The sequence below is a fragment of the Nyctibius grandis genome, chromosome 7, assembly GCF_013368605.1.
Source record: "Nyctibius grandis isolate bNycGra1 chromosome 7, bNycGra1.pri, whole genome shotgun sequence".
Taxonomy (NCBI): Eukaryota; Metazoa; Chordata; class Aves; order Nyctibiiformes; family Nyctibiidae; genus Nyctibius; species Nyctibius grandis.
This window is the reverse complement of record NC_090664.1, coordinates 56,599,697-56,620,504: the sequence shown is the minus strand read 5'-3', so window position 1 is coordinate 56,620,504 and position 20,808 is coordinate 56,599,697. Positions and strand designations below refer to the sequence as shown.

Below are 20,808 nucleotides of genomic sequence, written 5' to 3'. Positions count from 1 at the left end.
AAGTTAAAATAGTTTGAGGTCCTAGTGCTAGAAAGACTATCAATGTCAGTCGTTTATGCTTGATTATCAGGGAGGATAGGAACAAGGACAAAAAAAAAATTGGGGTAGGTCATATAAAACTCTTGCTTCTTGTACATCTTCTAAGCAGAATGCCAAAAAAATTAACAGGGTCAAAGTCCAGCTGTTACTTGCCAACACAGAAGTACACTGATGCTTCACAGAAAAAGAAACAGATGAAAAGGGTCTGCTTGCAAACTTCTTGTTTACAAATGCACCCGAAGAATAACCTCCTCAATTCACCATTCTTGGCTTGGATACTAGGCCAAAACAGTCTGAAAAGCACTACCCACCTGAACATGCATTATCTTCTCGGATATGTCCAGCCTAAAAGGCTTGACCAGTCTTCCTCTGAAGCGTGAAGAAACTGAAGAAAGCTGCAGTGTGAATTCAGCTATTCACCTGCAACCTCTCCCAAGGATGTGCCCCGGCTCTGTTAGGCATACTTAGTGCTTTATGGTTTATCATTTATCAGGTTGAGTGAGCTTCCTCCTACGTCCTATATACTAACAGAGAATTAGAGCAGATCAGCTTGTGCAATGAAAATTTATATCTTGCCTCCAAAAAGCACAGGAATAGCAGAGATGTTGACTTCAGGGTATTAGTGTTTGGACAGAGCTGTAGTCTTGGGAAACAGTACAAACACTCTTCATCACATGCAAGTAGATGCTGGTAGTTCTTCACACCTGTGAAGCCATTTTCACTCAGTGATGACAATATAGTCTCCTGCCCATTTCCAACTGGCCTGAATGAATTTGGTGCTGGTAAAAGCTGTCAGTGTAGCAAGGGTCTCTTTGGACCTCAAAACCGCTGCAGAACCAGCAGTCAGCTTGCTTCCCCAACACACGGGCATCTTGATGTGATGGGAGCAGATGTGTTGGCAGGACCACAGCATCTGCATATTCTCTAGTCCTTGGTTTCCTGATGAAACCACTGGAAATTGTTGAGCATTAGTTCACTGAAAATGGACTGAGACTACAGAACCCACTTGACATAATGTCTCCAACTGTGATAGTTTTATTTCAGTGTCAGCTGGGAAGCATCCCAGGAGCATCTGAGAGATGGAGGCTACTCTGTTCTGCAACCCGCTTCCTGAGCAGCTAGGTCTTCTCCAGCTAAATAAAAGTAGGAATAAGGAGAAATCTCAAATAGGATTTGACTCAAAGATTAAGACATCCAAGTGTTTCTGTGCCCATATGAGCCAGGTGCCCCAATTCTAATTTCTCACATTGGCCCCTGGTGATTGGCTGCCAGCACCTGTAGTCCAAACCAGAGTCCTAATGGAGATATTCCCAACCTTCACATACAAGGTGTGAGAAGGAGGGGGTGCTTCTCACTTGGCTCTTCTTACTACACATTTTATTTTAACTTTTAACTCTGCTTTACTCTTTCTTTTTCAGAGCTATTCATCCCGCTGAAACAAGAGAAGGTAAGAAAAGCTGTTTTCTCTCTCCTACTCCTGCCCTTCACACCTACAGCTGAGATTGTCTATGTATTTCATGATTACTACCTACTTTTGTCCTGTTTTCTTGAAATTATCTGAAATGTTGAAAATTTTCAGGACTGGTCTCTGTTCAAGGGTGAATTATTTGGATGAAATGTGAGCAAGCACAGTTTTAAAAGCAGGGGAAGTGAAGGAAAATAGACCTTCCTTCCACAGAAGCTTTTGTTACTCAAAAAAGATGACTTTCTAATGACATTGCCTGCTTAATAGAAAATTCTCTCTTTTCCAGGAGACCTTGAAGCTGGTAGGGAAGGTGTACCCAAAAGCCCTATTTCATTAGCTGATGTTGGCTCAGAAGAGTTCTTCCAGAAACTCACCTCCCGTATCTCAGAAATGGTATCTGCAAAAATAAGTCAGGGTAAGGAACCTGGCAAAAACAATTTAAGTAGTGTAGAAAAATACGCAATCTTTTTTTAGGTATCCTTTGGACTTCAAAGATCAGTGACATTTAAGAAGCAGGTTTTGAGACAGTCATCCTACATGAGCATATGAACGTTTGTAAATGCTTAGGACTAAGAATTTTTACTAAGGGTCCATCCAAACTGCATGTCTTAGTCTATGATTTTGAACTAGAAAAAAAGCTATTACAGTAAACCGAGATGGCCAGTGTCCATTTTACGCATACAGTGTTTATATGAATAAGTAGGAGTAACTGTAAGCTTTAGAGAGGAGGACAAGTTGTAAAAATGGAAGTGTATTTTGAACATCTTGGATATTTCAAGTTCCTTAGATATTCATGACTCCCGAGTCTGCAAGCATTCTTGTTTTGAAGACTTCCCACATCTTCAAGTTTTAGCTCACAATGGGATTATCATGTACTGATTATCTTGTAGTAAAATTTTATCTTGAAGCAAAAATAGAGGCATTACCTCTCCTACAAATATTCTTGCAGTGCAGAGGCAACACACACAGTAGACATGCAACCTCACGCATTAAAATGTTGCAATTTTTTTATTTAATCCACAATATCAATAGGAGATCACACTAAATACTACAGATGCTTTTCCTAGGGATTTTTTTTTTTATGAAATTGAAAATTATTATACATTTGGTTCACGTTCAAATTGGGATCTTTATTTCACACTTCACTGTTGCTCTGCTTTTAGCTACACTTCGAGTGCCAGGTGCAGAAAGCGATGATGAATCAAAAACTCCCTCTGCATCTCCTCGCCATGGACGATCCAGACCTTCATCCATTGCTCAGGAGTCCTCCTCTGAATCTGAAGATGGGGATTCCAGAGGAGAGGTATGATACCTTTATGGACAAGTTTGAAAACTTTACTTCACAAGGGGAAAACTTTACTTAGAATGACCAGTCTCCTATGGTTTAAGAACCTCCATCCCCTTCAGGGATCTACTTCACTTTAGTAGGTATATTTAGTAGTTAAATATTGGGTCAGTGATACAGAGCACAGAGAATCAAATTCTGATGCTCACTGTGATGTTGAACAAGTTGTGCAAGTCAACATGGTCAAAACATATCCATTGTTTGGCACCTTTTGCTTTCACGGCTGAGATTCAGAAAGTCAGAACTTGATTTTCTGTGGCCTCGGATAGAGTTGGTCAGAAGAATTTTGTTGAAAAGTTCTTCATGAGAAAAATGACGATTTTGTGAAAAATCAGAAAATTTTTGGATGTTCATTTCAAACACTTCCTAAAAAAAAAAAGAATTAAAACTTTGGAAATATTAACCTATTTTGACATTTGCAGGACCACTGTTTGTTTTGCCTTGGGAGAAAAATCCACTGTTTCATGGATACTGCAGCTAGTTTGGAAAATATGGCCTGAGTCTCCTAGAGACTTAGTCTTCCGCTTGCAAAAAGCAAACAGTGATTTTCTTTACCATACAAGGGCTGGAGAATAAAACATTAAACACAGATAAGCACTTACGTTCTGCTGGTGTTACTGTATTCTATTTTCAGAGCACAAAATAACTGTCATTTCATACCTGCAGATCTTTGACGTCTACATGGTCACAGCTGACTACGTGCCCGCTGCACCTGACAGGGAGACCATCACTTTGAAGGAAGGCCAATATGTGGAAGTCCTTGATTCAGCTCATCCTCTGAAATGGCTGGTCAGGACTAAGCCCACAAAATCTAGCCCCTCTCGACAGGGTTGGGTATCTCCAGCTTATCTGGACAAGAAATTAAAGGTGACTGATCATGCTGTGTTTATTTTTCATGTAAAATTACTTGCTTGTGTTGCAGTTTAGAGCCATAAAATCATAGAATGGGAAGGGACCTTAAAGATCATCTAGTTCCAACCCCCTGCCATGGGCAGGGACACCTTCCACTAGACCAGGTTGCTCCAAGCCCCATCCAACCTAGCCTTGAACACTGCCACGGGAGGGGGCAGCCACAGGAATTGTTGAAAGGGACTGTGAACACAGGAGGGATATTCCTCAGTGCACGTTGATAAAAGCACTGTTAACTGAAAAGAATAATATTTCTTTTTTCTTGTATTTTAGTTGTCACCAGAGTGGGGAACAACAGAAGCTCCTGAGTTCCCTGGAGAGTTTGTTTCTGAAGACGAATATAAAAGGAAGTTAAGGTGAGTTCGTGTCATTTGGTATTTGCACCTTTGAGTTTTCCTGCCTTTTGGACTAACATGAATATTGGCATCTAGGTCCTTCCTGTCAGAGTCGCTGGTTTTGTTCTGCTGAGTCCTGCCACCTCCCCTTTCCCAGAACCAAGATGACTCTTGATTCTCTCAGACTTGTAATTTTCTTTTATCTTTGATTGATTTTTGCCATTGATTTCAAGTCAGGAAAATTCCAGGCAACCTAAATCACATTGGGTGACTTGAAAGGAGGGGTTTACATGATGTAATTCTGGAAAATCTCTCATTTCACAAAAATCCTAAACTTCACTACTTCTGTATTTTTGTGTGCTCTGTATCTGAGCATGATGTCTGAAGAGGGAGTGAAAGCACTCTCAGAAAAACAGCTACAACTTTGTGTTACTCCCTTGCAGTGAAGCACACTACTGAGCATGCTGTCATAGAGATATTTGCTTTCGTGATTACATAAAGTGGAACTGAAGTTGCTACTCTCTACTTCACATAGTTCCTTTTGTTGCTCATGCTCTGTTCTGTCTGCCCTAACAGCAGGCGTCTGTAGGTGTCACTCCATGAGCAGTTCCTGACCTAAGTTCCTCTTATGATCAGAGGGCATCTTGTCAACTCACTTCAGGGAGCCTGTTCCTCTGATCAAATATCTCTATTTTAGAGCCTTAAAGTTTCTCAGCATTTCAAGAATAATTGTGATGATTGTTCTGTGCTTTCTTTTTGCTTATTCATTTTCCCTTTAGCGTTCTTATTCAAGAACTGTTGATCTCAGAAGAGGATTACATTCAAGATCTACAGTTCCTCCAGACTCATCATCTGAAGTACACCGAGACCTGTCCCAGTGTCCCGGGAGCTGTCGCCAGTCAGAAATCCACCATCTTCAGGAATATGGATGACATTGCTTGCTTCCATGCCAGGTGGGCATTCCCGTGTGCCTTCATTTGAAACCACAGAGTGGCTCACATACATACCTGGTGTCAGTTCAGGCTGAAATACTTTTACTTGCCAGGCAAAGGAGGTGTTGTACAATGTCTTATGTGCCTTAGGCTTTCCATTGTTAACTTTGCACCTTGACACCCTTGCTCTCATGGGAAGTGATTGTTCTCATAGAAAGTCCCTGCTAAGAGCATGAGAATCACCCTTTCTTCCCCATTTTCCTACTCTATGTTCCTAACTTTTGGTTTACCTTAGTGTGGGGGGGTCAATAATATGCCTTCACTTTTCCTGAATGGGCCATGGGAATAGATTTCCCTTCTCTTTCCTCCCTGTCTCTCTCTCTTCCCTCTCCTTTTGTTTTTCCCCAAAAGTAACTTCAACTGCTAGAGCTGATGTACATCATCAGCTACTGACACTACTAAAAATCTTTGTGCATGTGAACCTGTCTCAATATCCTTTGTGAAACAGGGTGGGAATCTCTGCCTTCACTCATGTGGATGGCTCATTGATCCTTGTCTCCATTTAGCACACACCCAGGGCTAAAAAATAAGCAGTTGTTCTATCACCCAATTTCCCCTCCCCAACCAAGAAAGGGAATTGGGAAAAGGAGTGAGAATTGTGGGCTGAAATTTAAACAGATTTAATAAAATAAGAAACCAATATCAATGCTAATACAAAAGACACAAAGTTATACTTAGACCGTAGAGTGGTGGCAAGTCCCTCAAGGGATAGTAACTATCGAGGAGAGCAAAAAACCCCCCACTATCACCAGCAAGATTTCCCATTTATAGTGACCCTGACATTAATGGATCATCTGCCCTGGGTTTAACTGCTAATGGCCTTGATCACCATCCCACAGCTGGCCACAAACTGAAACAAAATGTAACAGAAAAGTGATTCAATAATTTTATCCCCACAAAATCAGGACAATCCTTTAACTGAGGCTTAAGGACCTGGGAAGGGGTTAATTTCCCAACTTGAGCTAAGACCTTGAAAGTCATCCCTACCTTCCTTGCAGGGCATTTTGTACATTCAAGCTAAGAGGGACAGCATGATGCTGGATGAAGGGGCATTGAGAAGATTAATGTTAATGTGGCAACATCCCTCGTTTCCCCCAGTCATTTCCTTTAATCTGTGTTAACCTGAAATTGCCTGATTTAAAAGTCTGGCTGCTGGGGCTGTGTTGTAGCCTTATTCCATCACCTTCTCCTCGGATGTCCTTTTTCCTTTGTCTCCACAGCGTCTTCCTCCAAGGCTTGCAGAAATGTGACACTGACGATGATGTGGCCATGTGCTTTATCAAGCACGAAACAGAGTTTAATAAGTACATCCAGTACCTGGTGGGCAGGGTACAAGCTGAGTCGATTGTTGTCAGCAAAGCTGTCCAGGATTTCTACAAGGTAAAACAGTAGCCAAAATACCTGTGGAACGTGCATCCTATAACCCACTGCATCAAGAAATGTAGTTATTAATCACAAACGTGATCCTGAAAAGGACTTTTAAAAATTTTTGTGGGAAATCTTTGCTAAATATAATAATTTTGTGTTTACTGTCTAGCTCTTCCTGGTAGGCACAATCAATATGGGAACATATTTACATATGCTTAAGTGTTCATATGAATATTATAAAGACTATACAGATATGAATGTGGCTGTGATTATGTAATTGTAATCAAGGGATGTTTTAAGACCAAGCGAAGTCACATAAAACATAAGTATAGACAGGCAAATCCCATTTTTCTGCTCCAGCCGCTCAGGACTGAAGTTCACTAGTGAAAACACACACATAATGCTCCAGACCCACGAGCACATGCATGTTTGTGGATCCCTTGAGTAGCAAGCATGGCCCCTCTGTCCATCCAATACCCATGCCCAGATCCTGAGCGTTTTACTCTCTCCATGAGCCTCCTACTCAGCAGCTAGTCCAGCTTGATGCTCGCTAGAAAACAAATGCACGCGTTCACTCTCACGCCACATACACAGATCCTTCAAATTATCAGCATAAGCTCTCAGCTTCCCTCATGTCCATGCCTGGACCCTGGGTCTCCTACTTACATCTAGTCCAGCTTGGAGTTTGCTGATGAATTGCACACATTTGCACCCACATGCACCAGATCAGTTGGAAAGGATAAACGTGCAGCTTAGTGGCTGATGTCCAAGCACATGGACCCTGTGGCCTGTGCTTCCCACTCCAGGTGCTGGTGCCAAGACCCTCACTCGCTCCACTCACTGGCACTGCAAACACATGGACTGCTCTTGACTGAGGTCTGGTACTGCTGGCACTGAGTTCACTCACTCCTGCCCTCCCACCCACTGAAAGCACTGATCTTTCCTGTGACACTGTCTGGTTCGGCAAGCTTTGGATCACATTTCCCCAGCACCAGTCCTGCACTGGAAAAGCAGACAAATTTCAGACATAGAATCACAGAATTGTTTTGGTTGGAAAGGACCTTTAAGATCATCGACCAACCGTTAACCCAGCACTGCCAAGTCCACCACTAAACCATGTCCCTCAGCACCACATCTACTCATCTTTTAAATACCTCCAGGGATGGGGACTCCACCACTTCCCTGGGCAGCCTGTTCCAGTGCTTGACAACCCTTTCGGTCAAGAAATTGTTCCTGATATCCAATCTAAACCTCCCCTGGCACAACTTCAGGCCATTTGCTCTTGTCCTATCACTTGTTACCTGGGAGAAGAGACTAGCAATCAGCTTGATACAACCTCACTACAACATGTTGCAGTCTAAAATGATGAATAGCTGATAAAGGATGGGAGAGGGCTACAGATGTCCAAAAAATGGGGTAGTGAGATCCGGTAGAGGTATCCAGCTTTGGCTGAGTTATGTTTATGAACCAGCATCATATGAGCATTTTCCACGGAGTATTCTTTTCTATTGTTCTTTATAACAACCTTTCCTCATTCTTCTACATATTTTTTCAGAGATACACAGATGAAATTTTAACTAATGAAGATCCTTCACAGCCACTTATCCCGCCACTACAGCACTACCTGGAAAAACCCATAAACAGGATCCAGCAGTATCAGACTATAATCAAGGTGCACAGCTTTTCTTATACACTTATATGTGATATGTTTATGTTCTGCTTTGTGCAACTTGTGTAGAAAAAGGCTTTATTTTTATTTCATATTTCTTGGCTTCCTTCTGATGCAACTACTACTAAAAGCTGCTTGAGTAAGACAGTCATTAATCATCACCAGTGATAGTGCTCTCTAAATAGTTTTGTAAATGTAAATCTAGGTAGAGGTTCACTGTCTCCAACCCCATAAAGTTCAGCAAGCTTTATCTGAGTGATCTTTAAATATATGTATGTACATATATAAAGAAATATATGCATATATATACATATATATGAATACATGTATGTGTATATCCGTGATAAGTATGAATTTGCTTCACACTCAGCAACAGGTATGTTATAAAAATAAGCAGTTTCCAATGTGTAAGGTATTGACTTAACACTTACTTTCCTTGAATTTATACTGACATTATAGTAAGATGCATTTTTTGTTTTCTGAAAAGCTTTGCCCCATTCTAGAATTGTGAAGTGTTTCATCTTTCAACCTTTCATCTGTCCCACACTCTCAGGTTCTAGCCCAGACCACAAACAAACATTTCAAAGTAGTATTTTAAATACTATTTTTCATGGGAAATAGTACTAGGATATGAAGGAAGACGACACCCATGTCCAAATATTTCTGTATTGTAGTGTTACATCAGTGAGCAGTTTGAATAGTTTGGAGAACACTAACTTCCTAATTTTGAACACATGGTTGCACACAAACACCAACGAGAGTCTCTTGGAAGAGAGAGCAAGTACGGGCACTTTCCATGCCTTCATTGCCAAAAGAGAGGAACAGGAAAAAATGTGAGAAGAACAAGATAACTGTCATTTCATATTTTTTCCAACCTCTCTTTTTATTAATCTAATATTGACTCTTGGTTTAACACCGCCACATGAATTGCTTGCCTCCTGGTATCGTCAGGGTAAGCACGAGAGACATGCAATGGATGCATTTAGGATTTCTTTGAGTTTTTTTTGTTTTCAATCACTGAAGCATATCTGATATTTGCTTCAGCTTTGTCTTTGTTTAATATCAATTGATGTAAGGAAAAGCCAGACTGGTTAGTCATTAAGGCCACAGAATGGGTAGGAAAGAAGAGACTTTAGTAGCTAAGCAGCACATGGTGAAAGAATGAGATAAAAGTTTGGCAGATGAAAGAGCTGGAACAGATACTGAGAAACTCTTTGGCTATCCAGGAAATGTACTTTTTTTTTTGACTGCTCAGTAACTTTTTCTTCATTCATCTACAGGAATTAATCCGAAACAAAGCAAGAAACAGCCAAAACTGCACTTTGCTGGAGCAGGCTTATGCCATTGTGTCTGCACTCACTAGAAGAGCAGAAAACAACCTCCATGTCTCACTCATTGAGAACTATCCAGGGACCTTGGAAAGCCTTGGTGAACCCATCCGACAGGTAACTGGAATTTCTCAGTCGGTGCTAGTGCTATGCATGCCTTCACTAGTTTTAGAGTAGCCTCATGTCCTACAAGAACCTCCTTTAGAAATCATACCTGAGAATATTTGCTTATTGCCTTTCTTACTGATCAGAGAGATGGGTCTCTGAGCTTGATTAAGGTTTGACGCACCAGAGCATAGATGCTTACAGAGTAATTCACACATAATATAGTTATTTGCCTTTCCAACCCACTCATCAAACAGGAACAGATTTGTTCTGGGCCCCCACATGATTTTAAAACATTTTGGTTTTTCCTCCTCCTCTCTTATTATTGGCAAGCTACATGGGCCAACTCCTGAGATTACTGGCATCAGTGGGTTTTTCCTGTTGATTCCTCAGGTGTTAGAAGCTCACTGACCCTTTTTGGTCTACATGTTTTCAAATTTACACAGTTCTTTCAAAGAGCCTAGTTTTCTGGGCAAGTCGGTACAAGGTAGCATAGCATATGTTGCATGTGCTCCATGTGAAAACATTAGATCAACTTATGGATGTTCTCCCACAGCTGTTCATGTATCTTCAAAAGACCTGTGTGCTCCTCCAGGTCTCTCATGAAACAGATGTGTGGTTTAGGAGCACAGAGGAAAGATAGCCCAGCTATTAAGACACTAGTTTAGGACTTTCAACGCCCTTACTCAATTCCTGTTTCTTTGTAGACTTACTGTGTCATGCTGGGCAAGTCATTTACTCTGCCTCTTTATACCCTATGTCTTCCATGAGAATCAGAGTGTATGGCTGAGTGGAGTTGTAAGGCTAAATTACAGTGATACTCTGGTGGGCATTCATCTATCCACATTTAGACACCTGAAAAAGAGTCCAGTCACACCCCAAGAGTGCTTACTTCTCCCTAATGATGCCAAGGGGGAACCCATGTCACTAACTAAGCTGTATATGCCTGAAGGTGTGTGAAACGAATGTCCTGCTCTGGTGAAGGACACCAAGTGAGCATATCAAGTGTCTGCATAACACACAAAATGAAATTTTCCATTAGCATTTCTGCTTCCAAGAGTTTGCCTACCTGAAGTTCCACCTGAATATGAGGAGGAACTTCTTTACTTTGAGGGTGGCAGAGTCCTGGCACAGGCTGCCCAAGGAGGTTGTGGAGTCTCCTTCTCTGGAGATATTCAAACCTGCCTGGACACGACCCTGTGCAACGTGCTCTGGGTGACCCTGCTTTGGCAGGGGGTTGGACTAGATGATCTCCAGAGGCCCCTTCCAACCCTTAACCATTCTGTGATTCTGTGACAAGAGCTCTGTATTTTTCTGGCAACAAATAATACCATTTAAAGGACAATGTAATAACAACCACTGCGTGCACCCCTGTTGGTGCTGTCAGTCTGATGCATCACTTTTAGCATTAGATACAATCTGCTGTGCCGTGATAAAACAGAGATACATAAGGTGACGATGTCACAGTAAATACTTGTTTTCTGTTCACTGAAAAATGATGGTGATACATCATTGTAGTAGTTATTCCAGATTTATCACTATGTGCTCTTCTTTCTTTTTCCTATCAGGGACACTTCATTGTGTGGGAAGGAGCTCCAGGAGCTCGAATGGCATGGAAAGGACACAAAAGACATGTCTTCCTCTTCAAAAATTATATTGTGATCTGCAAACCAAAGCGAGACACAAAGACAGACACCTACAGTTACATCTTCAAAAACATAATGAAGGTCTGATCATTATATCCTCACCTAGAGCATTTCTCTGTCATTCAGAACTTCATGTTTATATCCAGCTTGGACACATCACTAATCCTTTTGAGCTATTCCTTTGTTTCCAAAAGTCTTTGAAGCACAAGTAGAATCTATGTCTATCTCAAAATCTCTCTGTTAAACCTGTCAGAAACGTGTCAGAAGCCATCAGAAGCATAGGTGGACTTTCACTATGCAGCAATGAGATTACATGTACAAGTGTTTATTCATCTCACTGAGTTAACTGCATAAGTATGTGATATTGATGTGAATTTTGCTGTCTAGAGTATTTGCTAGCAGTTGTATATCTTTAGTTTTGGCAGTCTGTAATGTTGGTAGTAACTTGGAGGAAATGCTGTTTTAGTCATATGCTAAATTCCCAGTGGTCCTCTCTGCTGGTTATGTCCTTTCCTGACACCAACTCCTGTTTAGAAATGAAAAATTCAGAGGATTTGACCAGCTCATCTTCAGACAACCAGGGCTCAGGTTAAAACTGCAAGAAATTGCAGAAAGCGTTTTCCCAAGGCAGTAGATGCTCAACTCCAGTAAAAAACAACCAACCAAAAACCCATGGAGTTCTTGACCAAGACCAGTCAGGACCTTCTGAAAGTCCTTATCTCTGTCCTCATTGATATTCACAGGCAGATTTTATCTTCCAAGAAAAAAAAGGGATGCTTTGTCCAAAGAATGCCTGCTCCATAATTTCTTTCCACGTTATCCCTAATTGTGCTGTTCCTGGGCCCAAGAGTGCTTCACTGTAGGGGCAGTGTGTTCCACCCTTGGGATACCCTTTAATTCTGGATGTTAATTTTCTGAAATGTGATAATTACTCCCAGGAAAATGTCTGGTAACCAGAAAGTCAAATATACTGGGGAAAGGATTGCAAAGTGACCCTGACTGCTGTTCAGCCAAAGCCATGTTGTATTGCTCATGCATCTGGAAAATCTTTAAGAGCGGCATAAATTATCCCTTTTGCTGTTGGAGCATCTAATATAGTTTTAATGGCACAACTCATGTCCACTGAAGAGGGTACACACTGGCAGCAGGAGACTTGCTGGTGTTTAGCAGTTGTTTCGATTTCAAACCTTGGTTGAACATGGTTCTGGTTCACCAAAGCTAGGTGCAGATCTGAACTGACCTAAACTCTGGTATTTCAGTTGTGGGAAAGGTTCTGGCTGAAATTCAGCCCTAAGAACACAGCATGTGTGTTGACTTTCTTGTCCTTCTGTCACACAGCTGAACAACATAGATGTGAATGACCTTGTGGAAGGGGATGACCGGGCGTTTGAGGTCTGGCACGAACGGGAAGACTTGGTCCGCAAGTACCTCCTTCAGGCGCGTACAGTGAATATCAAGAACTCCTGGGTGAAGGAGATCTGTGGCATACAGCAACGGATCAGTGAGCCTGTCTGGAGTGAGTATGGCCCAAGAGAGCCCAAACCGCCTATTTTTTTCTTGGGTGTTCTCCCTGACTCAGGAAGGAGATTAGCAAAAGAAGGAGAGAAACCATATAGGGTCATCTGCCACCTCTTGAACTGAACTAGGGTTGGAGGTTTTCCCTTAATCACATCACAGACTGCTGTAAATAACAACTCCCATGACTTGACAGCACACAGTAAGCTTTAACTGGAATGATTATAACAGTGTTAGGTCATCCACCTGAGCTGAGGAATGCACCTTCATCAGGATAGGACAGTGGTGTTTGACTCTCTCCATTTACCATCAAGAGAGCCAAGACTGTATATCATTGAAGAGATTAAATTTACACAACAGAGGTCCCGCAGGACCTGTCTAGATGAGTAACTTTCTGATTACTCTTCAATATCCATAACCCAAGCGTGGAAAATGCAGGCTGATGAGCTGAGAAGAGCTGGCTATCCCTGGCTCTTTCAAGGGATGTGGATTGCCTTTGATGGAGGTTCAGAGTCAGAGGCTGGAGTGGTTGCTCAGCTCGCTGTCTTCATATTCCTATGTTTTCGTCAATAAGCAGAGGATGTTGTTTTCCAGCAAAATAGCCCAGAAAATGTGTGTCACTGGGGAAAAGAAACACATTATTGAAACTTCTAAAACACAAATTGCAAAGTTGGCACTAGAGGTGCATTTGATCTGGCAGGGATTGCAGAGGGTACATGGCCACACAATTTGGTGACAAAGGCCCTGGCCCACTGCAGTAAGAGCATCAGGCTCCAGTGAGAAAAGTAGTCTCAGGACGTGACCCATAGTTCTGCTGACACCAGTATAAAGCCCCCTGTGACTTTGTTGGGTACCAAACCCTTCACTTGACTTCTGGCTTACGTTGCTGTGTCAGGGAACATGGGTTTGCTTTGGATTTTTGTCTTGTCATTCAGGGTGCTTCGTCCTCACTGTCATTTGAAATTCCACCAATTTTCTATCCACGAAATTTATCAGCGGGGATATTAGATCTTTATTGTCCAGGTATACGCTACAAATGGTAGCTACAAATCCCATTTTTCTTATAGTCCATCTTTATAGCCAACAACAGACATTTGGCAGACTGAGTTTAGTCTCAGCATGCCACCTGGAAAGTCATCAGCTGCTAAAATTTCCTGTTCAGCTTTCCATTCTGAAACTCACAGATTTGCAAAAATTATACCTATTCTTATCTTTGCAGCAGCCATCCTATGGACAGACCCCCCCTCCTCTGGACTAACATGCTTATTCTGGTGTTTCAGTACCTCCAGACTTTGAGGAAGAACTGGCGGACTGTACAGCTGAGCTGGGAGAGACAGTCAAGCTGGCTTGCAAAGTTACGGGAGCTCCCAAGCCATCCATCAGCTGGTACAAAGGTATGAGCAGCAAGTCATGAAATGCACCCTTCAAATTTGTTCTCAGTCTATACTGCTTTGCGCTAATTGGTTAGTGGGTAATCTAAACGCTGACCACCTAGAGATACCAAAGTCTAGTCTTAAAGTTAGCTACTAAACAACCCAAGTGATGTAGATCCTTCTGTGAGCTAAGATACCCTGCCTGATCTCAAGTTTGCCTATTAGCCCATATGAATCCACATCTTGTCACAGTCAGACAACTTCTAGTAAATTAATAAATTGTTGGAACTAGCTTAGATGTTTGCATGTCATAACACAGGCTGCTGTGAGGACACGCTTTTTTCCCCAGCATCACTGTATTGCAGAAGAAACAGCTTTGCTATAAGTTCACACCTTATAAAGATCTGTTCTGCATGTTTACAGTCACTTTGGAGGTGTTCCTTTGGCTAGCAAATCAGAGCTACAACTGCACAGAACACACTCTGGGAGAATTTCCCTTTTAAATGAGGATTGATGATGTATGAGGTCTCTCAAGAGCACTTTGCCCAGAGGATATTTTATAGAAAGCTGGATGAAGAGCTCATTCCTCAACTACTGACATCAGCTGCAATAAAGCAAATAGAGCTCTCAGTCCTATCAAGACAAAAAGCTGGATGAAATTCCCAAGGAGAAAACATAACTGATACAAAGCTATTCAAAAAATTTTTTTCCCTTTGTCTTTAAGATGGAAAGCCTGTGGAGGTGGATCCCCATCACATTATAATTGAAGATCCTGACGGTTCCTGCACATTGATCTTGGACAACCTAACAGGTGTTGACTCAGGACAGTACATGTGCTTTGCTTCCAGTCCTGCTGGAAATGCCAGTACCTTAGGAAAGATCCTTGTTCAAGGTAAAGTTCTGCACAGATGCATCATTTTAAAGGGGTGTGCTATGTAATACCTTAAACATCAATATTAAGACATTCCAGAAGATCAGTATAACATCTACTGGATAATATTTTTAAAAAATTATTTGATGTACAGGTGTAGTCAATTATTCTTGTGTCAAAAAATATGGTCTTCAGTGTCTTGTGTGCAGACATCATGAGAATTATCTGGTCAGCGACACATCCTTTGTATCTGGTCATATTTCCACCTACTAGCTACACTTATCCTTGTTTTTCAGTGCCACCACGGTTTGTCAACAAGGTTAGAAATGCTTATTTTTTTGAGGGTGAAGATGCTCAGTTCACCTGTACTATCGAAGGAGCACCTAGGCCTCAAATCAGGTTAGTTCTTCAAGTCACACTGGAACAAATCCTGTTTTCCCATTTTGCACAGTCAGATGAGCCTCCTGCCCTTTCTGTCAAGGTTATGACCCTTCCTTCTCTGTGTATTCCACCTGAACCCCATCCCAATGCTGGCTCTTCCTGATCCTGACATTCCTGAGATTCTCAGCAATTTATTCTAGCTAGCATCTGGAAAGAAATACCTACAGATAATCCCTGACATAGGGCTGTATCAGACCTAATACCCTAACAACATTTTATCATTTCTTTATCCTCCTTTCCTTACACTTGAATTTATTTTATCAGCCACCAGTCTGGGGTATTCTGACAAAAAGCCCAGCACAGCTTCTCATGATTAGAAGCACTGTGAGAAGAATCTCATAAACCTGTGCAGTTCAGTATTCATGCGTGATCTACCCACCTGTAGACCTACCTTCCCAGATCCAAACTTCTGTCTAATGTTTAACTCTTGAGTTGTTTGCCCACTGGTCTGATAGATGGATCAGTGAGCTGGAGACTTCTTGGCACTGCATATTTTTTCCTGGCTTAAACTTGGTGTTTTCCGCATGCAGATGGTACAAAGATGGTGTACTGTTGAAGGACACAGGTAAATACCAGACTTTCAGTGAACCACGGAGTGGCATAATAGTCCTGGTGGTCAAGAACCCTTCCAATGAAGACATGGGACACTATGAATGTGAGGTAAGTTCAGAGAGATTTAAAGATCTGCTGTCTGACACAACGTAGACAGAAGAATTCATGTTACTAGAAGAGATCCATTGCATGAGTAGTGTCTGAGTAATTGCTGCTGCCTGCAATATGAAAAAAGTTTATACAAGTCAGGTTCTCCTGAACTAGATCTGGATTGTGAACATCCAAAAGCTTCAGAATATTCTGATTTGAGATTTTGGTGGTTCAAATAATAATTGAATGAGCTTGTTCTGAGCTTAAATTCAGATCCAGATCTCTAGAGGCAGCTCTTACAAAGTTTAGGACCATTCTGAGGTGACGTTTTATTTCTGGACCATCTTTAAGTTAGAATAGATTCATGCTGCACAAAGAAACCATCCAAAGTCAAAAGAAAGAAATTAAATCTAAATGGAAGTGTAAACCACAGAAATTCCTGTTTATTTAGCAAGCATGCATGAAAGTATCTAATAAAATAAATGTGCTGTAAAATATTTTCTAAAAATTAGTCATAGTCTATGCATTCATTGTAATAAAATAGTAATAAACTCTCAGGGCTCAGCAATAAAAGCAGCTGACCTTGATTTAAGAAATTAGCATAGGTCAGCTGACCCATGGTAAACAGCTCAGCTCACAGCAACTTCACAGTTATTCCACAGAAACTTTTAGGAAGTTTGATAAAATTTAAAGACTTCTACTAGAATTTTAGCAAAATCACATTACTTTGCATTTGCCATTAGCTAAGATCCCAAGATCCAATATTCCCTTGGCTGAATAAGTCTCAGTGGATTAATGGATGATAAACAAAAAAACCCTCTTTAATTACCACTGAAATGCCATACAGCATCACCATGAACTACACTGAGCGGCGATGTGTTCAACTCTAGCTTTGGTTTGGGGTCACATCTTCATCCATTCCTGTTGTCATGTAACTGCAATGAATTTGTAGCGTAGTATAGGAAGGTTTTATTGTACAAAAACGTCCGGCGTTCATTCGGTACTGCATGATTCTCTTTAGCTGGTGAACAGATTAGGGTCTGCAAAAAGTGGAGCAGAACTTTACCATCACAGTGCTGCAGCCCTGACCCAGGAGAGGAGAGGAGACCAAGCCATTACCATAGAAGGTATGATCCTTGACCAGCTCTGTAAGTATGTCAGTGAATTACTCTAAAACCATCTCATTGAGGATCGGATATATTTGCCATCTTATCCATGTTGATTGTTGGTGTACACGTATCTGTATGTCTATGGAGATGTGCATGGGTATACTGCAGCTCAGCTCTATGCCCATCACCATCTGTTGATTTCCAAACCTGGCAAATCAACTTCATCATATAATGTTCATAAAAGCATTATATGAAAAAGGAGGAGCAAACGAAGGGTATGTCACACCACCACTAGTGCAAGAAAAATGTTTTTATTCCTGTTGGAACACATGAAAACATGTGTCAGCCTGGCAGAACATGAGTTACATACTGCTGAGAAAAACCAGGGGCCAGTAAGTAAAGCTGCAGGCATGTTGTGATCATTTCTGAAATACCACTGAAGACCATCTGGAATGACTGAGAGAGCAGAACTGACAGCAGTATATCCTGAGCAATATTAGTTTGTCCATTAGGACTGTTCAGGTATTACACACAACATAGAGAGTCCCATTCCTTTTTTTTTTCTGCATGTTTCACCTGAGTTGTTAGGGTGCTAAGGACTGATTTCATACCCATCCAACAACGCATCTCTTAACACCTTTAGGATGCGACTGCCTAAAGTTACCTTCTTATCGAAGGGATTTCCACAAGCAGCATTTTAGGCTTGCTATAAAACCCATCACAACTGAGTTTAGATCAGTGGCTACTTCTGCATAAGAGACATTTCCCGGTGTAGGAAATTGGTTCTTCGTACATCTCAGAAGTGTTCTTGGCTGGCTGATCATGACCCAGCCAGCGCTGCCTCTCTCAAACAGGTCCCAGCAGCAGTTCAGGAGATAACCAAGGGACCATTCATAATAGGTAACAGATAGCTTACTGTTTTAGAGGGTAAAGAGTGGACTGAGATAAGCATAGACTGTTCCATGGCAGTGAACCTTGATGCCAGAGAGCTGTCCCAGATGTGGTTAGTGGAGACATGGCCAACAAAAGCCAGAGGTTTGCCAACAACTCTAGGACCTTCTTTCCTCATCTTCAGTGTTTTCACGTTGTCTTGTGGTAGTAACAAGGGTTCAGTTGTGCTTTTAACTGTTATTGTTATTATCAACATTCAAGTGAGAGCCATCAAATACAAACGCATTCTGACTCGAGAAGCTGCTGAGCAGCAAATGACTGGAGTCTAGAGAAATATTCAGGGAAAATGGTACTCCACTCGCATTTTTTTCATCATTTTCCACAGGCCTGTGCTGTTGGCTCTGTCTGAGACAGGGTCCTGGTCTGGATGGACCTTTGGGCCAGTCCTCTGTAGACACCAATGTTGTATTATTACATTAAGAAGATTCAGACACAACAGGCTGTTAAGATTAGTATCCTGATCCACGTACTCACTTGTCTTGGTTTTATGCTTGCTTTCCTTGTAGTCCTTTCCCAGAGTACCATCAAATCATTCAAAAGCATTACAGGGAGAATGTTAGTAGTGTTAGTAGTACAGCAACAATATAATTGTTCCAGCAGGATAAACCTTGAAGTACTTGAACGCTTTGTCCTTGCTGAGCCCTAAAGGGAGGAAAAATAAGTTGTATGCAGGATGTAGAGGAGCACAAACAAATCACTGTTAGGGTGGTGTACCTTGATGAAGTTCCCTTGTACCAAGGCAAAAGATGTTATAAAAACAAACAAGGGCTGTAAAACAGTGATAGAAGCATTGTTGTGCTCTTGGGGTTGCAAATGTAGATGTTCAGCCCCGAATTACCCATGTGCTTTTATTCCTACGGTCATAAATAAAAAATTTCGTGAGCTTGGTTGAAGAAATATAATTGGAGTTTGTCTGGAAGTTTCGGAAATATTATGAAGTAGTTTTTGATCTGTGATGTGCAATTCTTTGAACTTGGTAATAGGGAAGGAAATAGATCCCTGAGTCACCTCCAGGGAGAAACTGAGGGAGAGCTGCTTCAGGCCGGTGGAGCAAAGAGCAGGCTCATCCATGGAGCAAGAGGATTGTTCTGAGCAGAATCACATCAGGGATGCATTTGGCATAATGCACTTGACCGAGGAGGGAATTTGTTGCTTTCTTGAGAATCAATAACCAGCCTTGATCTACCTATGGAAAAATCAGGTTCATCTGGCAAAGAACTGGAGGACGGATGGATCTCATGAAGGCTTTCTCTTTCCATCCTTACAATCCTTCTATTTGTGAAAATGGGATTATCTGTAACTTCACCAAGAGGACAACATTACTGCTGTGTGGTACTATCACAACAGAAAACAGATACTGTGTCTGTTTCCTAGCTCACCTGCACAGTGGGTCTAAGTTTTACCTGATTTATCGTTGGTTCTGCAGAATGACTATTGTCAGAGTCTCCTGAGGCACCCAAGGGGCTTTAGTTGCAATATATTAGTTTTTTTCCTCCTGCCTTTCTGTACTGTTTATTATACTGAACCAAACCTACTGTCACAATTTGGGGTACCATTAGTACAGTGGTTTACAAGCCCAGACCTGCAGTCAGTGATGGTCCACAGTCCAACACCATGGGTCTCAAAACCAAACTTCTTGTCATTAGGTTTAAATTCACACTATGAGAACTTGCTGATCCATTGGAAGGACCAAATCTGAAAAGGATGGAAACCACTGGGCTAAGGGGTCCCCTTGGGAGCACCCACAGCTTGGGCTGCAAGCCTGAAACGCTGAGTTCTGCCTTCAGCTACACCTGGTCGCTGCACTGAAGTCAATGGAGAGCTGCTTTAAAAATCCTTTTTCTGTGGTTATTGGAAGAATTTCAGACACTTAAAAAAAAGTGTCACCGAAAGAAGATCCTTCTCTTTGACTTCAAGTTGACTGTCTGCTTTGCACCTTGCTACTTAACCTACACACATCAGACCTGGGCTGATGGCTCTGGCATCTCTTTTTAACATGTTACTATTGCAATTCACTCATCCCAGGCTCACTAACCTGTTCATTTTTGAAAGGTTTTGCATTCTCACCTGGGCAGACAGGTCCAGGGTGTATAATGAGACAGTCAATAGTAGGGGAAGGAGTCAGTTACGCAAGTGGAGACAAGAAAAACTGTAAAGAAAAACATCCAGCGTGGTTACAACCAGGCAACAGGAATCTCTTCATAGTTTTGCCTTAGATCTTGTGCAGAGCTTTGGGCAAGTTATTTCGTTGCCTTGTTTGGTAATACCCACCTTGCAAGGAAAAGCTGAATATTCTGGGGCTCTCAAATGGAAGATTGCCTTAAAACACAGAGGAGCATTAGGTCTCTCAGTGCTACCCTTTTACTGAAGAAACAGGGCATAGGTGTTTGTTCCCCTGACCTTTTTAACTTCCCTGGTTAGGGTGATAGTTAGGATATTTATCAGTCAGTTAATCCTATTTTTGGGCTGGCCATGGGATTTTCAGTGCAAATTCAAGAGAGCACAATCTGCCTTTACAACCACCCCAGTCACTCCAGGAGTGGAGCCTTTCTTTTTTTTGAATGAGTGCAAAACACTTGCAGTTCAGTCATAGAGTTTAGGAAACAGTGTTATCACAGAATCAATCAGGTTGGAAGAGACCTCTGGGATCAAGTCCAACCATTGCCCTGACACCACCATGTCAACTAGACCATGGCACTAAGTGC

The 20,808-nt window shown here is 41.7% G+C and overlaps 1 protein-coding gene across 21 annotated transcripts in view; it reads left to right on the top strand.

Moving 5' to 3' along the window:
* The window catches only part of OBSCN (obscurin, cytoskeletal calmodulin and titin-interacting RhoGEF), a 200,480-nt gene that overhangs the window by 133,509 nt on the left and 46,163 nt on the right, over positions 1-20,808 (top strand). For all 21 annotated transcript variants that reach the window (XM_068405371.1, XM_068405372.1, XM_068405382.1 and 18 more), the window contains 16 exons: positions 1,458-1,486; positions 1,791-1,919; positions 2,668-2,807; positions 3,516-3,716; positions 4,032-4,114; positions 4,873-5,046; positions 6,306-6,465; positions 8,009-8,125; positions 9,403-9,567; positions 11,124-11,282; positions 12,540-12,717; positions 13,997-14,110; positions 14,814-14,981; positions 15,257-15,359; positions 15,932-16,061; positions 17,065-17,170. In XM_068405371.1, the coding sequence (XP_068261472.1) occupies positions 1,458-1,486; positions 1,791-1,919; positions 2,668-2,807; positions 3,516-3,716; positions 4,032-4,114; positions 4,873-5,046; positions 6,306-6,465; positions 8,009-8,125; positions 9,403-9,567; positions 11,124-11,282; positions 12,540-12,717; positions 13,997-14,110; positions 14,814-14,981; positions 15,257-15,359; positions 15,932-16,061; positions 17,065-17,170 (2,156 nt within the window). The remainder of the gene's footprint in view (positions 1-1,457; positions 1,487-1,790; positions 1,920-2,667; positions 2,808-3,515; positions 3,717-4,031; positions 4,115-4,872; positions 5,047-6,305; positions 6,466-8,008; positions 8,126-9,402; positions 9,568-11,123; positions 11,283-12,539; positions 12,718-13,996; positions 14,111-14,813; positions 14,982-15,256; positions 15,360-15,931; positions 16,062-17,064; positions 17,171-20,808) is intronic.